The sequence below is a fragment of the Macaca fascicularis genome, chromosome 5 (assembly GCF_037993035.2).
Source record: "Macaca fascicularis isolate 582-1 chromosome 5, T2T-MFA8v1.1".
In the NCBI taxonomy this organism is placed as follows: Eukaryota; Metazoa; Chordata; class Mammalia; order Primates; family Cercopithecidae; genus Macaca; species Macaca fascicularis.
In genome coordinates, this window is record NC_088379.1 from 55592003 (window position 1) to 55618454 (window position 26452).

Sequence of the window (26452 nt, forward strand, 5' to 3'; positions counted from 1 at the left end):
AAAGGAACACATTTGAGGCTGTTCCCTGGTGCTGTCTAGTGATGCAGATGGAGAGAAAGGAGGGAGTCCATCACTGGGATCGTGGATGGGTAGTATGAGGGGGGCACACCAGGGAGCACTACACAGCAGTGAGAAGTGAAGGGCTAGGGGAGAGAACAACATAGTGCATCTAAAAAATGTACTCCTGAGTGAGAAAAGAAGGAAACAGCACGCAGTTTGTAACATCTCACTTAAGAAAAATAAATATACATGCACTCAAAATAAAAATACCCAGTTAGATAAGCTCATAAAAATAACAATATTTTAAAAAATGGTTGCATGGGTGCAAAAGAGAAATGAAGATTAAAAAAAGAAAAGGGAGAAAGAAAAAAGGAGGGAAGAAAGAGAAACGAAAGAAAGAGAGGGAATGACTAACAGAAACCTCTGATTTATTATGCTTTGATTTACTATGTTAGCTACAGTCAGAAAAGTCCTTCATAATGGCATAAACACTTAAAAGATAAAAGAATGAGGAGGTTTCCTCCTTTGAATTGTACCACCCTTTATATCTAATATTTGTAGAACACAATACACATACCACAGGTGAACCTGGTTACTGTAAGATCTTTCAGCCAGGGCATACCACACTTCATAACAGGCTATGCTGGTTTTTTCTAAGCACTTGACTTTGAGATTTCTACAGATATGGGCTGGTAGGTTATAAATTATTGAACCCACATCAGCCAGTTTTTATCTTGAATAGCACTAATCTGAAATGGAAATAAGTCAGCATTATCAGCATCCGACGTCTTAATTAACATTCCGATACCAATCAGTCAGTTGGTTCACTGTTGTTTCAGAAATATTTCTGTGAACATTTCTGAAGTCATTTTGATACAAACTTGGAGAATGGTAACAATTTTATAAAAAGTGTAAACTCCAGTTTTGTGTATTAAAAGGCCTGTTGGTCAACACCAGTGGCATCACAAACTCTTGCAGCAGGCTAAGCACATGACATGTGTTTAGTAATTACTTGTAGATCCACTGATTCATTGGTTGACTAATGTCAGCTATGATCCATCCTCCTGCCTGGAAGTTTCTTTCAGATGCTTTTCAAACTGTGCACAGATAAAGCAGATTCCCACCTTTCACAGCCTCAAGGCTCACATTAACTATTCCTCTTTTTAAGTATACCGCTTCTCCAGCAAAAGTTACCTTCTCAATCCAGATAATGTAGAGTCTCAGGTCAGTGTCACCGTTCCTCCATCACTGATAGTAACCAGCATCCCAGGGGACTTAAAGGGTAAATGCCTTTAGGCCCTTGAATTAGTGCAAATTTGACATCTGTCGACCTTTAGAGAATACATCTGGCTTAATTGAGCAGGAAAGTGATGCTGGCAGAAAAAGATTAATATGCTCAGGCTAATGGCAGCCTGGCCTTTCTTTCCTTGTTCTCTCCTGAATCCACATAAAAGCCACCTGTGACTCATCAATACCAGGTGAGATTTTTCACCCTGGCAATACTGATGGATCCCTGCACAGCTTTACGTAAGCAGCTGCCAAGGGCTATCTCTCTTCTCTAAGACAAGTGGATTTGTCAAGTCCCTCAAATCATCTCATTTTTGCTGTTGCCCTGCTCAGTGAACAAAATGAGGACAATAACTCAAGAAAGTTTTATGAGCCACACATTTTTGTTGATTTGGCGGACTTAGTTACGAAAAAAAAAAGTCCTCTTGGCCTCTCTATAGGTATGACCATCAAAGTAAACTCAATGTAAACCTTTCATTTACTGTCAGGATGCCTGCAGACCTGGCAGTGCCCACAGGGGTAGCCAGTTCATCTAAAGACTGACAGAAGACACAGAAGAAGGTGCAGAGGTGGAAAGGGGGAAAGGATAATAAAAAGGAAAATTTAAAAAAACACAGGCAGAAGTGCATAAGGAAATACCACATTATAATGAGCAATAGAGTGGTTCCTAGGTAGTTAAGACCCAGAGCCAGAATATCTAAACTTGAATCTCAACTCTGCCCCTTATTAGCTGTGTGATCTTAAGCAAGTTTCTTACCCTCTCAGTTTCCTATCTGGAAAATGAGAATGGTTATATCTACCTCATGAAATTGTGAGGATTAAACACCAAACACTGATAGAACGCTTACTATGTGCCAGGCACTATGCTAAGTGCTTGCATATCTTAACTCGATCCTCTCAACAGCTTTCTGAATTGGGGGTGTATTCATTTTCTATGGCTACTGTAGCAAATTACCATATTACCATAAACTCTTTGCCTTAAAACAACACAAATTTGCCATCTTATAGTTCTAGAGTTTAGAAGTCCTAGAATCAAGGTTCCTTCTGGAAGCTTTAGGGGTGGAATCTGTTCCTTGCCTGGACGCTCTAGGGATGGAATCTGTTTCCTTGCCTTTCCCCGGATTCTAAAAGTCACCTGCATGCTCAAGGCATTTTCCTTACTTCACTCTATCACTCCAACCTCTGGTCCCGTCCTCGACCCTACTTTTCTGACTCGTCTCTATTGCCTCCCTCATATAAGGACTCTTGTGATTGATTATACGGGGCCTCACCCAGATCATCCAGGATAATATCCTCACGTCAAGATCCTTAACTTAATCACACCTACAGAGTCCTCTCTGCCATTCAGGGGAACACACCACAGTTCTACGGATTAGGACAAGGGCATCATTGGGAGCCCGTTATTGTGTCTTCCACAGGTGCTACTAATATCCCCGTTTCACAAGTGGGAATGGACATGCAGAGAGATTGACTAACGTGCTGAAAGTCATGCTTTCTCTCCTGACTTTCCTGCCTCTCAGTGGGTTAATGTTTATAAAGCACTTGGAACTGTGCCTGGTTCAAGGAAGCACTAAGCTGGGTTAACTCTCGTTGCTATAGCCACGGGTGTTAAGGTAGAATGGATACTAACTGCTCAGCTTTAAGCCAGTGGCACCAACACCAAAGGTGGGTCTGCCCTCCACTGGCCTAAGAGTCTCTTTGTCCCCACGTACATTTGGAAGGCAGTCTGGTGTTGATAGAGACTTTGGGATTTGGGGAAAGGAAAGTCTGGGTGGGAGCCCAGTTCCTTTCCCTCCAGCTGTGGGTCTTGAGTAGGCCACCTGAGCCTCACTATCTTCATCTGCAGGACAAGGCTAGAATGAGCACCCCAACCATAGCAGACTGGTGGGGTAGTTAAGAGGAATCTCACTGGTGAAAAGTGTTTTCTACACATCTAAATCAAAGATTAATCTCAGCAGCTATTCACATATATGTTGAGTAAAAGAAACATTGGTGTGCTATGATTTGAATACAACAAGGGATGCTGGAAGAGAACAAGGAAAGGATACGTTGGCATCGCAACCCAGCACTCACCGCTACAGGTGCCCCGCCTGTTGTAGAAGCCTTTTCCACAGCTGCTATCACAGCGGCCATCTCTCAGCACATGGAGGGGATCTCTGCAGGCCAAGCAGTGCTTCTCCGCCGGGCCCCAGCAACCTGCACAGGACTCGTGGCAGACTGCAGACAAACAGCAAAATCAGTGAGTAGCCTACAGCAGAAAGGACTGGTCATCGTTTTCTTTTAAATGTTTTAGAATTCACAAGGAGGATGTCAGTTTGTTCCTTAGTTCCTAAACTGCTATTGACATATTCACACCTCAGGACAAACATGACACCCGCTTCTCCAAGGAACTCTTTCTATTGGCCAGAAGTACAACTTCAGTAAAGTATTGCTAAGAGATTCAGAAGAGGAAATCAGAGGCTTTTGAGAAATGAGATTTACAGAGAAGGAAATCATGACTGTCTAGAGAAAGACGGACTGGTTAATGAAATGAGATGGTCCTCCACCCCCTTGCCTTTTGTAATCACACCACGGAGTATCCGCAGGATCACCACCTCCCAACTGCAGCACCATCAGAATTAGCTGAGGAAGGATACCTTGGACTCTAGTTCCAGATCCAACTTTCTGAGGACCCAGTCCTACTTGACATCTATTGTACTTTGCCTTTCTAGCTCTTTCCTCCCAGTATTATCTGTCCTAAACATGTGTCTTAAGAACTCACACAGCTTGCTTTTCTCTTATACCTTCAATTTCTTACTATAACTTGCTCCTTTAAGATTTTAAAATGTTCTCCCCTTCAGCATTTGATTTTTTTTGATTACTCTTCAAGCTCCCTCTTCACCTTAGCACTTCTGCAGAAGGACCTATTCTGAATAACTGAATTTTTTCCAATTTGGCTAGCTGTATGGCTAACCCCTATCATCCTCATTCTTAAAATGTTTCCTTCACAAGGGAGCACCAACTAGTTTGCAGAGGCATTGATTCTTACCAAAATTGGTAGATAGAATGAATGTCTTGCTGCTTGCAAGCAGCTTTGTAACCCTACCTTAGTAATTCAAGTAGGCATCCCTTTGGAGGCAGAAGGAAGGATATCTGCCTTGCAAACCTCAAGATCCAACTCTCTCTTCTCAGTTCTAAATTGCACAAGCAAGTCCTAATTTCAGATACTTTTTCTCCCCAAAAACGGTAGGGATGATTATGAATTGCATTAAGTGCTAGAAAGGGCTCTGCAATAAAGAGTAACAGTGGTGGGGGTGGTGGGGACCAACTGTAGATCAGAGAGGTAGTCAGCCACAGGGAGTGGGACCATCACGAGCAACTCTCGAGGAGGGAAGGAGTACGTGTGTTTGGGGAAACTGAGGGCTACCCCTATGGCTGGAGTTGGCGAGGCACAGCGGGGGGCCATGGCATGATCAATGGCTGCAGCCATAGGCAGAGGCCTGGTCAAACTTGACCTTGGAGACCAAGGAAAGAAATTAGGACTTTTATCCTAATTCCCATGTGAAGTCATAAATGAGCTCACACAAGACAGACAGAAGATCTGATTGAGATGTCTCAAACCACTCTCTGGCTGCCATGTAGAGAGGGTATAAGGACCTGCTAGCAAGCAGGAGACCAGCACGGAGTCTACTGCATGACCCAGGTGAGAGAGGACTTGGACTAGTGGAGTGGGAAGCGGAGACAAAGGAAAGTTTCCTTATTTATCACCTGGTTCCCTTGTGAGACCGTAAGCTCCATGAGGGCAGGGCCTATTTCTGTTTTGTTAACTCTGTACCAAGCACACTGCTTGTGCTTTACAAATGTCTCTTAAGTAATTTCATTTATATTTAACTCCTTATGTATATTTTATAAATGTTACATGAGAATACTGTCCATATGCAGGATAAGTTTAAGGATAAACTTATCCTTAAGCTTAGGTTAAGTTTTAGTTATAATTTACTTGGTACTAAATTATAGTTAAAGATGTGGATGCAAAGATCTCAGTAAAAAATTCTACCCTTAACACACATGAAATCTGCCTGGCATTCAGGTATTCTACGACGCTTTGATTACAGACTGTAGTCATCATCTGAAGAGTCAATGACTGTTCATGCCTTTGCCTCACTCACTCTGGAGCTGATCTAAAGTCATTACCAAAACAAACAAACAGAAAATCTGCTCTCATTTCTAAAAAGTTATGCCAAGTTGATACATCAACATCCAATAGAAGCACACAAGGACGCGGGTAAGGCATGTTCCCAGCTGGCCACAGGTAAGCCACGTTATCTGAGGTCTGCTGCAGGAACACTTAGAACACTCTGTTGCCTGGGTGCACTGGTGACATTGCACCAACTGCACTGGGCATAAGTGCCAAGGAAATGATGGATAGAAAGTGAGGCTAAAAAGACAACAGGGGTCAGACTTCCAAGTTCAGATGGGCTAGGGTACGGACCTTGGACTTTGTGCCATGGAAAGTTTTAATTAGGGCAGTGGAATGATCACTTCTGCTTTTTAGGGAGTTCATTCTGGCAGTGGGGAGAAAAGAAAGTAACTCAAGACATCTGCAGGGGATGAAATCATCTTTGTCCAGATGTGCAGAGGAGATAAGAAATGAAAGCATAGCTCCCTAGCTCTCTTCAGCGACTGGTTGAAGAGCAGCACAGACATGCAGTTATACTGGTTGTTAAAATAGTAAAATACTTTCAAACTGGTTGGTAAATGGCTGTCACCCTGAGCTTCATCCCTGGAATCTCCACCCGACATCATGCTCCACAAACAAAAGGTCTGACACAAGAGAAGGTCTGGGGGTCCTCCTCCTTCTCTCTGATGTGCATCTGTGCCATACTGCTTGTTAGATATTTTTACTATACCCTTGGTGTTACCAATCAGGACAGAGACCCAAGAATGAGCAGGATGGCCTCAATCAACAGACTTAGGGATGGCATTCAGGCCCCCCACAAACTGAGCTCTCCTTAACTTTCCAGCTCCATCTTCCACTATCTCCCCACGCACACCAATTCTATGAAGCAGAGCACCCTACGTGTGCCATGTGCCCACCTGTGAGTTCTGGATGCCCTACACAGGATTTGCCCAGCCCACAGCGTCTCCAGCTCCTTCCTTAGCTCCTAAAATCCTGTTTATATTTAATTTCCCGTTTATATATCCTAAGTTGTCACTACTTCTGTGAAGCTTTGCTAAACTTGTCTAATAACCTTTCTCTATGTTCCTGCAATGTGTTGCATATGCCTCTCTTATTATATTTATCCTACTGTACTAACTTACTCAGTTATGAATCAATCTCAATGGAATTCAATCTTCAATGGAATTCAATACCCTCCCAAATGGGGACCACGTTTTAATCATCGTAAACCCCCAGTATCCAGACTGATGCCTGGCACCTAGTCAGTACTCATTAAGTGTAGGCTAAATGAATGTACAGCAGATTTTTAAAATTGGTTATGGGGGATTCATCCTTTTAGTTACCTTCTACATGGAAGCAACTCACCACAAGGTCATAGTCTTAAGATATAACTTAAGAGAAACTTGAAGCTGTAATATGTACTTAATAAATGCTGAAGTCTAAATCTGCTTATGATGATAAATACTGATGCTGCATCTATATAGAGTACCGAACATCACAGTGGTCCTACTGTTTTTTTACATATTACATAAAAGACATGTTCCATGGCCAGACCCAACAGCAGAAGGAATTTTTATTTCAACACAGGAATATGCTGAGCTGCCATTTCTTATAATGATATACTTCCACTGTGGTTTCTTTAAAATAAATTGTATTGTGTATATTTAAGGTATACAACACAATATTATAAGGTGTATATATAATTTATACATATATTTATATATATAAGGTATATATTTAAGGTATACAATATGATATAAGGTGTGTATATATATTTATATATACATCATTATAAAAAGTGTGTGTATATATACACTGTATAATATCACATTGTATACCTTAAATATGTACCTTATATATATCTAATAATATGTATTTATGTTTAATACACCTTATATTTTATAAGGCTAAGTATATATACACACCTTATATTTTATTTATATTTTATATAAGGTGTATATATATACACCTTATAATATGCTATATACCTTAAATATATATACACACCTTATAATATCATGTTGTATACCTTAAAATATATATATAAAGAGGATTAGTGTATATATATAGAGAGAGAGAGAGGGGAACAAATTAACATACCCATCTTCTCATATAGTTACCCATTTTCCCCTGTGTGGCAAGAACAGCTATCATCTACTGATTTAGGGAAAATCCCACTGTGTTTGCAACTGATTTCTAATTTCTAACACTGAACATATGCTACCACAGATTATCTCTTAAATGTGGCTTTAATTATATTTGGGTTATTATAAAAAATAAGAGGTCACTCCCTGACTTTTCACCATAATTTCTCTTAGTGATACATTTCAGATCACACAGGGTTTGAATGACATATTGTGAACATTGTGGCAATAAATTTTGAAAGACAGTGAATAAGAGAAAGCTATCTTTTTATCTCACAGGCAGCAGATAATTTATTTGGTAAGGTCCCTGACTTTTCTGAAGCATAACCAGACATGTGTGGGCTTCTTCAGCAATCCATTCCAAAAATGAAAAGGAGCAAATTACTTTTCTTTTTGCAATTCTTGACTGAAACCCTACTCTAAAAATAGCACACCTCTTTTAGTATCTGATACTTTTGAAATAGAAGATTGCTAAGCTATACCTCTCTAACAATAAAATGCAGCCCTTTTCCAGGGAAACATTAAAAGCACTTCCTATAATCACCTTATTTTCCACAAAGCCTTCCCAGACCCAGAGCAGTGGATACAGACACCCGTGTGCTCTTTTCTGTGACCGTCTGGAGTAAGTTTCCAGAGAATTAGCACAATTGATCTGTAGTTCCTCTGAGATTCATCAGTGAGGCTGCAGTTCAGATTTGCAAACTGCCAAGATGTTTTTCCTCACAACTGCACAGAAAAAGCCCAAACTTCAGGCACAAGCAGGTGTGATATACGCAAATCAAATTCCTTCATTCTGTTTCTTATCCAGTTTGTGGCAACTGCCAGCTTTCATTCTGATCTCACAATGACTAGGTAGTACTCGCCAAGGTTTGAAGTATTATCAGGAGGGTAAATTTTCAATAAGAAGCTCTTGCTGGATGACAAATTGTTTCTGTCTTGAACTCAACTTCACTGTTACTTGGTTTCCTAATCTGTAAAGCGGAAATAATAATATTTGTTGTACCTAATTCACGAGGACATGGAGAGATGACAAGTTTGGAAAAGCAAAGAATGTTGTGTGTGATCATATGAATGGCATGGGGGGATCTGCATTTTGTCTCAACTGCTGTCAAAAGCAAAGTAATTTTAAAGAGAGAAAATTAAAGGTCAACACAAGACAGAAGGGGGAAGGATGGAAAAGACTACAGGAAAGGTTGGCTCACTTAGAAAGGAAGGGAAGGGAAGGGAAGGGAAGGGAAGAATTACAGCCTGCAGGGATTCGGCCAGCAGCTGTATGAAGGAGCTCCAGCCTCTCCCAGGGGCTTCACACTTAGAAGCTCTTTCCTTGCAACCTCTACAAAACAACCGCCAAAGCTCTTTGAAAGTGACTAGAAATACCTTAGTGAGGCCCTGATGCCTGAAAGACTCCTTCCCCCTCCCCAATCACAGCCCCACAAGAGGCCAAGGCTGGTTGCCTGAGATGCTGAAACTCCAGGCTAATTTAAAGAAGTTCCAAAGAAATCTGAGCCATCACAATTTTTGATCCTTTTACTCCAATATTCTGTCCCTTCCCAGACCGGGCCTCTGCCCGCTACTGCCTTCCTTTGCCAATTGAAGGCTTTACAATGGGAATGTCTGGTCTACACATATTCTGAAAACTCGTAAGTACTTGAGGAACTTCATAATAGAAAAAAGTACAAACACGTAAAAAAAAAATCTTCGGCATCATCAAAAGCGGGAGATATGCAAACCAAACAGGAGAGCAGCAACTAGATGCACTGGATGAGACATGCACATTATATTTTTAAACTGCAATTACTTTTGCACCACCTAATAACATGTATACATCCTAGAAACAGTGCTTAGTGAGAAAAAAAAAAAAGTCAAGAAAGAAGGAAATATCTGGTCGAATGTGGTGGCTCGTGTCTGTAATCCCAGCAGTTTGGGAGGCCAACGCGGGCGGATCACTCGAGGTCAGGAGTTCAAGACCAGCCTGGCCAACATGGTGAAATCCTGTCTCTACTAAAAATATACAAAAATCAAATTAGCCAGGTGTGGTGGCACACGCCTGTAGTCCCAGCTACTCAGAAGGCTGAGACAGGAGAATCGTTAGAACCTGGGAGGTGGAGGTTATAGTGAGCCAAGATCACGCCACTGTACTCCAGCCTGGGTGACAGAGTGAGACTCCATCTCAAAAACAAAACAAAGCAAAACAAACAAAAAACGAAGGCAATATCTACCCAGGCATACAAAACAATAAAAGCATAGGCATACAAAAGTACACACTAAATCACATTAGTGTAGTTATTTAAAAGGGGAGCTGGGAAGAAGGGGAATGGGAATAGGGCATGATAACAAAAGGAACAGACAGGCAGATGGATAGGCAGACAAATAAGCAAGAGAATAGCTTGGCCCAGACCAATGGTGAAAATGGGCCATCAACTGACGAGCATGATTAACTCCACATGCTTCATAAGAACCCCAAAAACACGTAAAAGAAAAAATTCAACAAGATTTCATTTTACATCAATCAAATTGACAATTTAAGAAGGCCTGTGATACCTAGTGTCGACTGGAGTGCTGGCAAGTAGGCAACCTTACACATTTCTGGTAGGAGTACAAATCAGTGTAACTTTCTTAAAAGAGTGTAATATGTTAATCCGTGTCAAAAAGCTTAAAAACCATACATAAACCTTTGGACTCAGCAGTCACATGTCTAAAAATTGATTCAAAAATATTTACCACAATTTCTACAAAATTGTTTGCATCATGGTTACATATAATTTAAAAAATTAGGAACAAATATCAAACCACAGAGGATTGGCTAAATGAATGATTGCATAGCCAGAGATGGAAAATTATACAACAGCTTTAAAAAGATGTTGTAGAAGGATAAGTAATAACATAAAGAAGGCCGGGCGCGGTGACTCAAGCCTGTAATCCCAGCACTTTGGGAGGCCGAGACGGGCGGATCACGAGGTCAGGAGATGGAGACCATCCTGGCTAACACAATGAAACCCCGTCTCCACTAAAAAAATACAAAAAAATTAGCCGGGCGTGGTGGCGGCGCCTGTAGTCCCAGCTACTCGGGAGGCTGAGGCAGGAGAATGGCGGGAACCCGGGAGGCGGAGCTTGCAGTGAGCCGAGATCGTGCCACTGCACTCCAGCCTGGGCGATAGAGCAAGACTCCGCCTCAAAAAAAAAAAAAAAAAAAAATAACATAAAGAAAGCAAGCAATAAAACTGTAAATAGAGTACAATTTTAGTTTTGAAAAAAAAAAAGTGTATGCGTATAGACACACAGAAAGATATCTTTATAAATTTGGAAGACATACACCAAAATACTAACAGTAGTGATTTGGGGGAGTTTGAGTTAGGAATTTTAGCTGACTTTTTATTATACTTTGTATTTTATTGACTTTTATTACTTTTTGGAATAAACATAAATTCATTTGGTACTTGGGGGGAATTTTAGTAATTTTCCTAATGGTGGAGGGAGGAAAGCTGTAGTCCTTTTCCCTAAGGTACATGCTAGGTAAATAGCTTGTTAACCTATTAAGCATGATTGTGATACAGCTGTGATTTACCTGTCTGGGGTAACATATTTGAATTTTTAGCAGGGTCTTTGATAGACACAGAACTTGAATCAAAGGAAATTACATCCCAGCCAATGAAGGCTTTGGCAGGTCCACATGGACTTTTCATTGGTTCATAAGTCAGAGGACAAAGCCAGACATTCAGCTCATTAGCAGTATCTCGTAAAGTTATCTCTTCTATCTCCTGCCCCTCTACCTATATTCCTGAATCGATAACACAGGTATAATCCAAGGGTTTTCACGACCACCAGCTTCTCAGCTTCTACTCATCCTCTGTGACCACTGAAAACCCACAGCTGCTAGGACTCCCTGTGTTCCCTCCCAAATCCTACACCCAGTGGCCCCTGTTAATTAAATGCCTATTGTCTACTCCAGTGATGTCTTCTGAAATTGAAGAGCCAAAGGCGGGACCGCCAACCAAAACAACCTTTTGATGGGGGGAGTTCTCAGACCTCCTGGCTGTACTAACACAGCTGCTCAGATCTCAACAGCACTAACAGGGAGGTGCTGTTAGCTCTGTGGGCAGCATAGAAGCAGGGGAGGGCAGAACAGGGACAGCGCTTGGGTGGGGAATGGAGAAGAGAAAGAATGTGTGCCATACAGTCTCGCTAAAATAACTGAGAGCCTTCCAAACTGGGCAGAAAGCCGGCAGACTTGTCACTAGTTTGTAATCCATAGCTGAAATAGTTTGGGGTTCAGATTTGTCAGGAAGAATGGGATCTGTCTGAAAGATAACCTCTGTGGCATCTGTGGCAGGCTTTCTCTGCTGGTATGTGATACTTTTGTTCTGTCATTTGTCTTCTGGCATACACAGCAAAGGTCTAGAAGTGGCAAAGACGAATGCCAAACACAGCCAGCTTCCTGCCAAAGCTCAGGTCCCAGACACAACACCACCAGCTGTTTTCCCTCTTCTCTCCGTTTATTCTGTACATGAATATAATATCCAAAGAGAGAGGGGCCTTGGAACACTGTTGTCACCTGCCTCACTGGGTCTTGCTTACTCAAAAACAACTTACATTCTAAGAAGGCAATCCTATTGTCTTCCCTTCTGAATGGCCTGAAATACTCCATGGACACGACCCAAGTTTTGAAGACAGTTTATTTTATGAGTTACCTTCCCAACTCTGATAAAGCACACAACTATGTTAAACATGAGGAAAAGAGAAGAAAAAGAGGAGTGAGAAAAATAGAGAGTCTGTAATTTTCCTGAGGCCACAACTAGCCAGAAATTGAGGACAAGGAGCAACTAGTAGAAGCCAACTGGAAGATAGGTCATATGTAAGCCAAAGTTTAGTCATGCCTGTACATTTCTGTTCATTCCTCTCCATGCAATGGTCTGTCACATTTTTTCTATCAAAAATTATTCCAAAGGGCCATAGATATACTTAGCACCATGTGAAATTCAGAAGTATACGACATGTCCCTGCCCAATGACTGATCATTTCCTATCATATTCCCTTGTAAAGTATCTTTATAGCACCGATAATAATAATTTCATGTAACGATACTATCTAAGTATTTAAAATTATCTTGTTTATTTGTTTAGAGGCACTCTCCTCCCATTGAGGAAGTTAAGTTCCTTAACTAGAGGGAAGTTGTCTACCTGTTTCACTCTGTATCTCTGGTGTCTGGGACAGGGCCTGGTACACAGAAGAGGCTCCACCAATATTTATGCATGAACAGAATGTGAGAGACAGGAGGTACCACTTGAAGAAATAAGTCACCTTTACGAGAAAGTCAGCAATTTAGTAAGAGACCATAATTGCTGTAGAATGCCAAAGAAGTTCTGAACAATGCATAGGATGTAAAGAGTAGAACAAAATGAGTGAAGGCAGTGGTAAAAACATGCAGGGCCCCTAAACTGAGTATGTGACCCGGCAATGAAACTGAGACTGATCTGCCAATCCTGGGGTATGTTGCAAGGGCTATGGAGGTGACACCACCTTGGCAATGACCATCCCAACAGAGCAAGGAGGGCCCCTGTCTTGCGAGGAGGGCTCCTGGATTTCAGAACAGTAGTTTCATAGGTGCCATTGTCAAGAGGTCCACCCAGTACACAGCTAGGCTGGGATAAGTCATGTGTTGGAACACAACACCAAGACCCATTAAACCTCCACTGCTTTGGACCTGGCTGTGCAGGGTCAGTGCTTCATTTCTGCAAATGACTGGCTGCTCCAGTCAACCATAGTTCCAAAAAATAATTAACTTGAGAAGGTCCTCTGCTCAGGCCATAGCTTTTAAATGTCAACTAGGTCAACATCCTAGATGTAAATGTTACAGGTTTTTTTATTATAAACTTTTCCTCTAAATATGTCACAATATTGGCTAAGAAACAAATAATCATAGATTCTTATTATTTAATCTGAGTACTTAAAGAAAATTGTCTTTCCTTTTTAAAGAAAAAGGGATTTTAATTTATTGTAAAGAATACAGTATACTGTTCTCTATATATTTACTTATCCATAACATATAAAAGCAGATTTTATTTTAGATGAGACATTAATGGCAGAAAACTCTTCTTGCTTAATGTAAGCAAGAAGAGTTTTATCTCTATAGGTTGAAAAATAAAGGAATGGTTTCAATAATATCAATAGCTGCCTTTTATTGTCCACATACTAAGGCCAGGCATAATGTATTTATACATTTCAAACAGCTTTTCTAACCTTCATAATAATGGTTTAAGGTAGATAATATCATCCCCATTTTGCAGTTGAAAAAATTGAAGCTCAGAGAGGTTAAATGGCTTGCCAGAGCCCTCTTGCAGCAAGTGGTAGAGTTGCCATTCAAAATAATCCTATCCCTTATAATCCTGTAAAATGTTCAGTTGCTTGCTTCTCTACATCTCAAAATCTGAGAACATACAGCACTCCAATATAGAATAAACTTCAAAGGCTTTTGGTTTTTTGTTTTTGTTTGTTTTGTTTTATTTTACATCTCCACGAGCAGCAACTAACCTGCCTGGACTGTGAGCTCACTATAGGCAAAGAGTGAATCTTATTTACTTTACATGCTTCATGTACTCAGGACCTAGAACAATGGTCAAAAAAGAATGAAAGGGGAAATGAGATAAAAGGAACAAGGAAGAAGGACAATGGAAAGCAGAACCCAAGTCTCTAAACTTATATGAAAGGCTTTCTAGACACCAGGAACCATCTTCTAAACCAGGGGTTCCCAACCCCCCGGCACAGATCAGTTTCAGTCTGTGGCCTGTGAGGAACTGGGCCACACAACAGGAGGCAAGCAGCGGGTGAGCAAGCATTGTCACCAAGCTCTGCCCCATAGGAGCGAATGCGAACCCTATTGTTAATTGCCTATGTGAGGGATCTAAGTTACAGCTGCTTATGAGAATCTAACTAATGCCTGATGATCTGAGCTGGAACAGTTTCATCCCAAAGCCACCCCCAGCTCCCCGGTCCATGGAAAAATTGTCTTCCATGAAACCAGTCCCTCGTGCCAAAAGGGTTGGGGACTGCTGCCCTAAATGGAGTATGTGAATTTACTCATTCAATCTTCATGGCAGTACAATGTGGCAGATATTACGTTCCTGTTTTACCCATAAGGCAATTGAAGCTTGGAGTTAAAGAATAGGTAAGTGACAGAGGCAAGATTAGAAACCAGGTGGTTTAGGCCGGGTGCGGCGGTTCAAGCCTATAATCCCAGCACTTTGGGAGGCCAAGGCAGGTGGATCACCTGAGGTCAGGAGTTTGGGACCAGCCTGGCCAACATGGTGAAACCCTATCTCTACTAAAAATACAAAATTAGCCGGGCATGGTGGCACATGTCTGTAATCCCAGGTACTTGGAAGGCTGAGGCAGGAGAATCGCTTGAATCCAGGAGGCAGAGATTGCATTGAGCCAAGATCGTGACAAGAGCAAAACTCTGTCTTAAAAAAAAAAAAAGGGTAATAAATAATAGAAATCATAAGCCAATTCAAACAAACAAAAAAGAGGCCGGGCGTGGTGGTTCACACCTGTAATCCCAGCACTTTGGGAGGCCAAGGCAGGCAGATCACTTGAGGTCAGGAGTTCGAGACCAGCCTGGCCAATATGGTGAAACCCCGTTTCTACTAAAATACAAAAATTAGACAGGCATGGTGGTGAGCACCTGTAATCCCAGCTACTCAGGAGGCAGGAGAATCGCTTGAACCTGGGAGGCGGAGGTTGCAGTGAGCTGAGATTGTGCCACTGTACTCCAGCCTGGATGAAAGAGCGAGACTCCCTCTCAAAAAAAAAAAAAGAAAGAAAGAAAGAAAGAAAAAAAGAAACCAGGTGGTTTAGCTTCCAGGTCCAAGCTTTTAAACACTGGGCCAGGCTCCCCATGACATCTGCACCTGCAGAATGAAGGCAGCATTTGCCCTGAGGTACACATGGCTCTATCCTCAGGCTTTTGTGAATAAAATAAGTTTTAAATAGACAAACTAAACATTGATATACATATAAAAATTGTCTAAATCCTACTCTTTCTCTTTTCAAAGCTTACAACCTTATGAGTTGCTCATTTTCACGTAATCTTACATGGTGCGTGTTGTTGGTAAAATTCTTATGGACTCTCATATCTAAGATTTGTGTGCACAGTTCAGTGGTCCCACCAGAGTGGAACAGAGACTGATTGAAAAGAGGGGCAAGACAAGCAAGGAAGAATGTTCTCAGGACCTGGAGAGTTCCACCTGGATCCAGTTTAGATTTAATACCTGAGTTTTTAAGATGAGTCAATGGAACCACTGTCCTGGTAGAGGGAATAGAGTAAATCCAAGGCAAGTGATACCAAAGAGCCAGGCAGGAAGAGTGCCAGGTCAAGTATTGTGGTGGGGAAGGTGGGGAGGGGGAGCAAAGAGCATCCATACCTGGATAAAGCCTGCCCATCAGTCTCCAGGTAATTAAGCGGTGGGCTATTAATTCCTGGAAATGGGTCAGAGCAGGGCAAGCAGCAGGAACCAAAGTACAAGCCCAGTGCTAGGACTACAGAGTCAAGAAGAGTGGGGTAGGATGGGCAAGAGGGGGTGTTAATCAGATCCAGCTGTTGGTAAAGGACACATAGAGGTTAAAGCAGAAGTCTGAGTGCCAGAACTAAAATGTGAGCTTTGGGTACTAACAGAGTGATCATTCCATGGCCCTACCTGCTGTGAAAAAAGGCAACCTACATCTGTCTCCAGTTTAGGTTCGTATAAAAACTGGCTAATGCTAAGCCTTTATGTATAGTGGTCAAAGCATCAAACTCTGGAGTTGTGAAGGCAGGGGAAATGAAGCAGGGACTGGTATGGAGTGCATCGTGTGGCCAACATTATTCAGTTTAATCATGCAAAATATGCAACAATAGTATTAATATATGCACATGTGTTTATATGCATGTGTGTGCTTGTACATATACCCCTAAACTCAAGGGAAAAGAGAAAATGATAAGGGTCCTTATGGGTAAGATTCTCAGGCAGGACTAAGTGTTTTCCTTTACTCCCTCTGGTTTACCTGCTTGTACTCTTTTGTTGAAGAGCCATGTTTATCTGCTACTTTTTTTCCACTCTGCCCTTTATTCAACATAGTGAACATGAATATTAATCAGATGATTTCTGGTAATTAGTTTCCTCAGCACAGCACCCAGTTTCTTTGGGTTTTGATGAGCCAATAAAGTGGCAACTTCCCAATCATCACATAAATGACCCTGCCAAAAGGAATCAATCCAGAAAAACCTGTTGTTACCGTAAAATGGCAGGCTTCTTTTTGGAAAGTTTAGCACGTATTGGAAGAGCAGCAGCTGAGTGACTGACTTCCAAGGTCAGTGGTGAAAAGTCACCAAAAGTGGTACAAGCATGAATATTGCAAAAATTTCCAAAGCTGAGAAAGCTTATCTAGAAAGATGATCTTAGTGCCAAGACAGTATATGAAAATTGATCACAACTTTAGCTTTAATTTTTAAGATCCTCTCTCTCTCCTTTTGCTCTGGTTTTTTTTTTTTTTCTCCTTATTTTATGCATAAAAATGCAACCAGCCTGAACTAAAGCAAATTGGTTTAATTCCCTGGAGGGAGCATGAACAAATTTTCCCAGCAACTTTCTACTAGAGGCATTTGTGTGTGGATATGTGGATGGAATGTGAAGCAGTGAGCTACATAAACCAGTAATCAAATGAAATACTACCCATTTCAAAATGCCCTAAACTAGCATTAGCATCACCAATTAAAACAATGGGCCTGGAAGAAAGGAAAATGCCCTCCCCCCAAAAAAAGTCATATGTATGTGGTATGTGCGTATTTCAGGGGATGGAGGTGGCACAGAGGAAGGAGTAAAATCTAGGGGAAATTAATTCCCTTTTAAAGGCAAATCCATCACGAGTGCTAGGAGATCTCTTTGATGGGATAAAAGAAAGGAGTAAAGGCATTCAGTAATTTCATCAAATTAAAATTTCAGCAGTTTACCTAAATTGCCCAACCATTAGACACTTATAAAGGTATTTGCATGTGCCCACTTTTAACCTGTGTTAAAGTAACAGGTAAACAGAACATGATAAGCTATAAACACTAAGGGTTCTTTTCTCTTTTATGGCTGAGACTTCTATTGAAACACTGGTCTTTGAAGGACCACCAAGTGGTAGTATTCTCATTCATTCATTCATCATACACTTGTTCAACAATGCTGAGAACTCTGTGTAGCCCTTGATGCTGAGGATATAGACATGTAGGAGATATTCTTATAGACATCAAAGAGCCTCCAAGTCAAACTCAGAAGCTATTCTGCCTTCCATACTCCACAACATGACTGATCACAAAACAGGCCCTGCTACACTCATATCACTGCGGCATAAACAGAATTAGTGTTTCCTTTCAACATGGTTTCCACAACCCCATGAGTTCTGCTTCTGACCATGAACTGGAATGGAGAGGACTGTCAGCCTCCTCCACATAGGACCTGCACATGGCCCGAGTACTCATTTAGCCTGCACATCTGATTAATACCATGAACGTAGCCTTTTTAACCTCAATCATTTACCTGCAAATGATTTTCCTGAAAATCTAACCAAGGGTGTGAAAGAGAGGAGTATATCAGCTGCCCCTCAAATTGGCCCACCTTCTGATTCTCATCAGTGATCCACCCTTATGTTTAGCTGCAGACAGTAGCTATCACAGCTCCCTTGCATGACATCCAAGACCTTCCCCTGGTCCATCTGCCTTTTCAGATTTCCCTGCCACCACACACCCTGCCTTAGTTTCTGGGCACATCTAATTATCTGTTCTCCTGAAGACAAACTCATATCTCTGCCCCTTGTCTTTGTTTTCACCATTAACCCTGATATGGTTTGGCTCTGTATCCTGACTCAAATCTTATGTCAAATTGTAATCCCCATGTGTTGAGGGAGAGACCTGGTGGGAGGTAATTGGATTATGGGGGCGGTTTCCCCTATGCTGTTCTCGTGACAGTGAGTGAGTTCTCATGAGATCTGATGGTTTAAAAGTGGCACTTCCCTCTTCATTTTCTCTCTCTCTCTCTCCTGACACCGTGTAAGACGTGTCTTGTTTCCCCTTTGCCTTCTGCCATGATTGTAAGTTTCCGGAGGCCTCTCCAGTCATGCAGAACTGTGAGTCAATGAAATCTCTTTTCCTCACAAATTATCCAGTCTCAGGTAGTTCTACATGGCAATGTGAAAACAGACTAATACAACCCCCATCTTCCATTTCTGCATTTAAAAAATTACTTATACATTTACTCTTTAAACTTATAATTATAAACTCTATTGAAAAAATGGCCAAGTATAAACAAATTAAGTTATATTATGACTACTCCTACCTCAAGAGACTATTATGATATTAAGAATTTCAACTAGATCTCAGTTAAAAATATAAAATAAAAGTAGGCATATAAGTCCACTAAATCATATTGATAAGAACCTAATAACCTAATAAGATTATTAAAACAACATCTCAACATGTATCATTCCTCTAATACACTGTTCTCCTCATCCCATCAGAAGTCTTGTTCAGAGTTTCTTCTCGTATTGGAAAAAGTGCTTACAGCTCCCTGGTGGCCCCAGATCACTTGGTGGGGTCAGGGCTGCGGAGCTGTCTTGGGAGCTGGCCCAGCTGTGACCCAGCCAGAGATTACCTGCACAGGAATGGTGATCTTGGTAGAAGCCGTCCCCACAGGTAGACACACACTGCCCGTGTCGCATCAGCAGGGGAGGCTGGCAGGATGAGCACTCCAGCCCACTGGTACACGTGGAGCACTGGGGCTGGCAGGCTGATTCCAGATAATGTTGAAGAAAGAGAAAGGGATCATTTGATTAGCTGAAAGACACCACCCCCATGCCAGTGCTTACACAGCCCAATGTTGAGGCTCCAGGTCCCAAACAGAAAATGCAGACAAATAATTTTAACAGCCATCATCTGTATAGCACACAGTTCATGTCAGCCACTGTTTGAGTGCTTTACATATATGAATTCATTCAATTCTCACAACAACCCTGGGAGGTAGATATTATTAATCCCAACTTTACAGAGTAGGAACAGACTCAGAGAGATTAAACAACTTGCTCATGGTCACATGCTGGCATTTGAAACCAGGCAGTTTGGCTGAGGAGTCTGTGTTCTTTTCCTCTTATCCAGTAGCCCCCGATATCTTTGTCGCTCAACCTTTTAGCAAGATCTCTTGCCCCCTTTCCACCAATACTGTATGAAAGAGATATAAGTAACTTTCAAAAAGGTTGAAGATTATATGAATTAGGAAAGAAAGTGTGGAGGAGTGAATAATTACAAAAATAATAAAAGTGGCTAACTCTTATTAATCCCTGGCTGTATCCTAGACATCAGTCTAGGCACTTAACATGTATTAAAACACCTGGTCCTTATAACCACCCTCTGAGGAAGGTACTGGAATTACCCTCACTTTATAGATAAGAATGTGGAAGTACCAGGTGCAGTGGCTCACACCTGTAATCCCAGCACTTTGGGAGACATAGGTGGGTGGATCACTTGAGTCCAGGAGTTTGAGACCAGCCTGGCCAAGATGGCGAAATCCTGTCTGTACTAAAAATACAAAAATTAGCCAGGTGTGGTGGCAGATGCCTGTAATCCCAGCTACTCAGGAGGCTGAGGCAGGGAGAATCACTTGAACCCGGGAGGTGGAGGTTGCCGTGAGCTGAGATCATGCCACTGCACTCCAGCCTGGGTGACAGAGTGAGACTCCATCTCAAATAATAATAATAAAAAGAATATGGAAGCAGAGAGAGGTTAAATATTCACAATCAGGTATAAACCTACACACTTTTTTTTTTTCTTTTCTTTTGAGACGGAGTCTCACTCTGTTGCCCAGGCTGGAGTGCAGTGGTGCAATCTTGGCTCACTGCAACCTCCACCTCCCGGGTTCAAGAGATTCTCCTGCCTCAGCCTCCCAAGTAGCTGGGACTACAGGCATGTGCCACCACACCTGACTAATTACACACTCTTAAATGGATAATTAACATCACAAGTCAGAAATAAGGGAATAGTAACTACGATCTGACATCAACCAAGTCAACTCTCCCAAGTAAGGTCTCCTTCTCAGAAGTAGCATCCAGAAATGCACATAAACCCATTCTGGATCCTCTGGTAGCCCATAAGAGATAAGCTCTATTACTAACTATCTGTTTGATATTGAGAAAGTTGGTTAATTTCTCTGACCCACAAGTTCCCCATTTGCAAAATTAGAAAGCTGTAGTAAATGATCTTGAAGGTCTATGTCAATTCTAAGTTTCTATCCTGGATTAATTGAGTAAGGAAGGAGCCCAGGTATCCTGATGATATTACTATCCTTGAAAGTCTTCAAAAATAAAAAAAATTCAACTATGACTACCTAACAACCTCTACATCACCTGTCTTCCAATAAGCACCAAAATACCTATAAAATGGCAGAAAAAGAGACCTGCAGGTAGAGAGGGCAAGTAACCTATAGATGATGTTACTACCTTCTAGAGGTTTTTAGACATTGTGCATCTCAAAAACATGCTGCATGCATGACCCCCTCCTTGGCAATATTGAGCCTCAGTTTAAGAATCACAATCTTTGATGAGTCTGCCTCCCACACACCACCACCTCTGGGTTGTCCACTCAGAGCCATACCTAAACAGAGACTGCCAGCTTGGTAAAAACCCAGCCCACAGCTGTGCACACACCGTCCATTCTGCAGTAACTTGGTGGGATCTTGGCAGAGGTCACAGTGGTCTGGAGAGTGAGAGCATGTCAAACAATCTGGATGGCAATGAACTGAAATCAAGCACAAAGAAGGGGAGAACTCAGTGAACTCCATCTATTATTTCTCTAAGAAAAAAAAAAAGAAGCATTTCAATGCGAGATTGCAAGGAAGTTTTCCTTGTCTGAAATTCATCACTGTCTCCCATAGTCCCAACATGAAGATACTAGAAGAACAGCCTCTACCTGCTGGAACACTTCAAGAAACAGGAATGACTACTTCCATAATGTATGATTTAAACAGATTCAATAATTTATGATACCTCCGATGTTCTTCTTAAGCTTCGACATGTACAAACAGTTCAGACATAAAACCTACAATGTTTAAAAAGTTATTTTTATCTAAGAAAAATGCAACTCATTTTCTTCTTTTTCTCCAAAATTTCAAATCTCATTTTCAGTAATTAGGGTTGTCACTGAATTTAGTGGTAATTACCAGCAAGGGACTTCTTTTTTCAGGTTTTGAAGTTGTCAAGGACCTGATTTTCGGTATATATAGTGCATCATAATATGCTAAATGTTTGTTTTGGAAAGCCCAGAGAGCCCTTTGGTGAAGGTAACATAATTAAGCCATAAAGTGGCTTTGCTTTTTCCTTGATAAACTCTCCAGAAAAACACTGCGATTAGCCAAAATAAGTTGAGTGCAACAAGAGCAACTGCCAATATGAAAATTATGGCCTGTGAATAAAAACAATTAATTATGAAATATGAATGGAAGAAAATGCCACTTCTCCAAAAGAGACTAAGCTTATAGGCAAATTCCTACTCAACCAGAGCAACTCCAGTGCCTGCCAACAATTATTAACTGGAACTAATTCAACCCCAGGTGATTTGAAAGAATTGCAGAACAAGTAGACAAAATTATCTTTTGGAAAAAATTAATGAGTCTGTAAACTTTAAAAACCCATTTGAGAACTCCAAAAGGAACCATCTGTTTAATAGCTCACCTTAAGAACAAAGAACACCCATAATACACTTTGAGAAATTATTTTTATATTTTGAACAACAGAAGACAGATTTACCTTTACAAGTCTTCAAACATGTTGTTTGATTTTCACAATAATTTTACAAGATACATAAGGCATATTTTATCAACAAGAAAATTGAGGTTTAAAGAGGGTCAATGACTTGCCCAAGGTCACATGCTCATAATCTGTTGAGTTTGGCAATTACATGGACAAGGATTAATTAGCATCATTTGTTAGAAAAATTATGGAGAAACACACAAACCCATTGGTTAACTAAACAAAAAAGAAGCGAGGGGTTGGGGAAGAGAATCTCTGAGCTTTTTGGCAGTAAAACTATCTCAGTAGAAACCGAGGAGACATGGACTCACCCGATGTGCAGTCTGGACAGCACCGTCCCTGCACCTCTAAGGCCAGTGTGCCCACTGGACATGGTGGACAAGAGGGCTTGTAGCAAGTTACCTGAGCCCCTCGGCACTCACACACCTTGCAAGGGCCATCTTCCCACTTCTCTCCCTCCTACGTACAAAAGTGAAGAACAGCATTGTCATCGGGGTACAGTAATTCAGAAGAGAGTTTGCTGCTGAAGAACTTACAATTTCCATAAGGACAAAGTGAAGGCAGCTAATCAGTACTCTGCCAAATCTAACTCTGAAATAGAACAACAGCAAAAGAGTCCTAAATTTAAAAAGACAGAATTTCTCTTTCTTTGTTCATAATGGGTTTATTTCAATGTAGAGCACCAGCCGAGATATTTTAGGCACACTCAGAGATAAGCTGTGAAAGTATTCTAGGGCTAATAGAATATGTAAAAGGCATTTAAAACTTGTTTCTCAACCTCTTTCACCAAAAACATCAAAGGAGATTACAATGTACCTAGTGATTAGCAGGTGAGTTAAATACAATCTTTAAAATAACAGTGGGACACTTAGTTAAAAACCTGAATTTCCTTATGGTTACCACAGTAAGAGTTAACAGTTGAGTCATTATATTCTAAAAAGTAAAACTTTTGCAGGCCTACTTTTAATGGGCTGTAGATGTGCCCTAAGCTTTCACACACTAAAATACTCTTTTCATCCAAGCAAATTACGAAAATAAACATTAGTAGTCGGCAGAGATTCCAAATTGAATTGTGAAGAACAATTCATTTTTGCTTACAGGAAAGAGACAGAGTTTCTTACCAGAAAGTATTGGGGTGATGAGGGAGGTGAAACAGGAGAAAACAGGAGAGCAGATTTTAAAGTAACAATTTTATAAAATGCTTATTAAGTCAGCAGACATTGAACATCTCAAACAATTAATGTGACAGTATTTAGCAAAATGAACATTAAATGTTACAAAACTGAGCAATACTATCTTGAGAAGGCAGAAGTGCTTTTCTTCCATTTGAAAGCAGACCCGTCTGGAGATCAGACCCCTGATTGTAAAATTGCTGTGTTAAACGCTTGCATTTTCCCTTTAAAAGAAACCATATAACACTGTCCTGTAGACAATCTGGAGAGAACAAATTCGGGATTATTTGGGGAATGAATGCTTGCAAACCCAAGAAGCTCTTTCTTCAGCACTTTGCAGTACATAAAACTCTACCGATGGTTAAACTGAGTTTTCTAGGCCAGAAAAAAATCAGGGAGAGAAAAATATCACAAGGAAAAGAATCTATGTAGGAGCTTGTGGTTAGAGAAGTATTACTTATCAACTGCCTAAAACAATTGGCTAAAGAAAAGAGCAAAAGTTCAATGCATCAAAGTCTGAATTATCATTAAGACCCTTAATTTCTGGTCACAGTGCCATCAAATGTGACTGTTAAAAATACTAAGGTACTACGTTTTCCCCATGATATTTCATGCAGATCATTACATAAAACAATTTTATAATGATCTATGTACAAGTTAAAAAGCTATACTTACTGGAATATGTTTAACTTCACTAGCATTTGAGGATATCTAGGAACAAAGAGAAATGTCTTTATTATGCCACTAAAAACACTATTAGGCTGATCTATTTATTTTTTCATTAGGAGTTATCCATTTTTACCAGGTAACATGCAACTTTATTTATTGGTTATGAATAGAGATGAAATCTATCTTATCAAAAACAAGAAAAGCATACTAATCTGAGATGAAAACAACACACCTAGGAAATACTTCTGAATTCTCACTTTGTGCCTGAGTACTTAGTTTCAATTCCCCTCAACACTAAGGACTTTATGGTCAAGGAACCTGAACTTGCAAGGGCAAATTCTTGAATTTTGCATGGTGCCAGAGCATGATGGAGATTTGTACTTATTTAAAATAACTTCGTTTTCTTTACTTTCACTGAGTTTAATTTATCTCCAAAAATGAGTAGGAAAATGGATACTACGAGAAAATATAAATTCAACATTTATAGGGAGGCTTTAAAACCTCCTGAATTCTTAGGAAATGAGAATGACTAAAGTGTGATCTATCACTAGGAAACAATGCCAACAGCAAAATAATAATATGCCGATGTTTTCAGCTTTTTAAAAATCGTGCCAAGACAGCACTGTTCTAAGTGCTTCACACATAACATCTCGACAGCCCCATGAGGTAAGTACTATTGTTATCTCTAGTTTCCACTGAGGATTCAGTAACTTGCCGAAGATCACAGCACACAGCAAAGTAGAGATTTGAACCTAGAGCCTGCGCTGTTAACACTATACAATACTGCCTCCCCAGAATGTACAGAGACACTGGAAGGTTGATGGATGTAATTTACCCAAATCAAAAAAAAAAAGAAAAGGAAAAAAAAAAGTGTGGAGGAATCAGTTCACCAGTCAAAGTCTTTATTCCTAATTTGTAGACAGTAGTTCCCCCTTATTCATGGTTTCACTTCCTGCAGTTTCAGTTAACCCCGGTCAACTATGGTGGGAAAATACTAAATGGAAAATTCAAGAAATATAAAATTCATCAGATTTGAATTGCATGTCATTCTAAGTAGTATGATGAAAATCTCAAGTTGTCTGGCTCCATCTTGCCTGGGACCTGAGTCCTTCCTTTGTCCAGCATGTCCACGCTGTAGATGCCACTGCCCGTTACTCAGGAGCCATCTTGGTTATCAGAGCCACTATCTCAGTATCACAGTGCTTATATTCAAGTAACTCTTATTTTACGTAATAATGCCCCAAAGTCCAAGAGTAGTGATGCTGGCAACTTGGATATGCCAAAGAGAAGCTGCAAAGTGCTTCCTTTAAGTGAAGAGATGAAAGTTCTTGACTTAATAACGAAAGAAAAAAATTTATGCTGAGGTTGCTAAGGTCTAAAGTAAGAATAAATCTATCTATGAAATTGTGAAGAAGTAAAAACAAATTTGTGCTAGTTTTGCTGTTGCAGCTCAAACTGCAAAAGTTACAGCCATAGTGTGTGATAAGTGGTTAGTTAAGATGGAAAAGGCATTAACTGTCAGTGGAAAACATGAACAGAAATGTGTTTCAATTGATGCCAGTCAGGATCAGTACTACTGACAGTTTCAAGCATCCACTGGGGACCTTGGCACATATTCTGTGATAAGTGGGTACTACTGTAATCCTATTCTGACTGGTCAAAGAAGCAGTTGTTTTTATGACCAACTGGCATATTTTAAAAAACATAATGAATTTATCAACATTCCAATACCCAACATGAAAAATACGGGCTACATAAATTCAGAAAATTTGAAAAGATTAAGATAAATGTATTTCCTTTGAGTAATAGAAAAGTGCAGACAGAGGGCAAAATAAAACCTTAGTAAATAGAGTTTTACCCCACGTGTAATCAAACAAAACCTTGTCACTGCTACCTGCAAAATAAGTCTAGAGCCTGGTCACTTTTTACCAAATGCACCACTTCTTGCCTAGGCCAAGCCACCATTGCCCTTTGCCTGGACCATTACAAAACCCCACTAACCAGATGGCCTACCTCCAGTTTCATTTCCTTCTGTCACTCACCCATGCAGCAGCCAAAGTGGTCCTTTCATGAGTTAAGGGAGAGCCCAGCACTCTTCTGCTCAAAACTCCCCAACAGCTCCCATCTGCCTCAGGGTAAAGAACTGTGGTCTCTAGGCTACTTACCAGACCTCATGGCCAATGCCTTTCTCCCTCATTCACTAAGTTCCCACC

At 40.7% G+C, this 26452-nt stretch overlaps 1 protein-coding gene across 6 annotated transcripts in view; it reads right to left on the reverse strand.

The window, feature by feature from the left end:
• FRAS1 (Fraser extracellular matrix complex subunit 1) overlaps positions 1–26452 on the reverse strand; it is a 449074-nt gene that overhangs the window by 229908 nt on the left and 192714 nt on the right. For all 6 annotated transcript variants that reach the window (XM_045392441.3, XM_005554975.5, XM_065545065.2 and 3 more), the window contains 5 exons: positions 24246–24281; positions 22710–22857; positions 21245–21388; positions 19254–19388; positions 3361–3504 (listed from right to left, as the gene is read on the reverse strand). In XM_045392441.3, coding sequence (XP_045248376.2) covers positions 3361–3504; positions 19254–19388; positions 21245–21388; positions 22710–22857; positions 24246–24281 — 607 coding nt within the window. The remainder of the gene's footprint in view (positions 1–3360; positions 3505–19253; positions 19389–21244; positions 21389–22709; positions 22858–24245; positions 24282–26452) is intronic.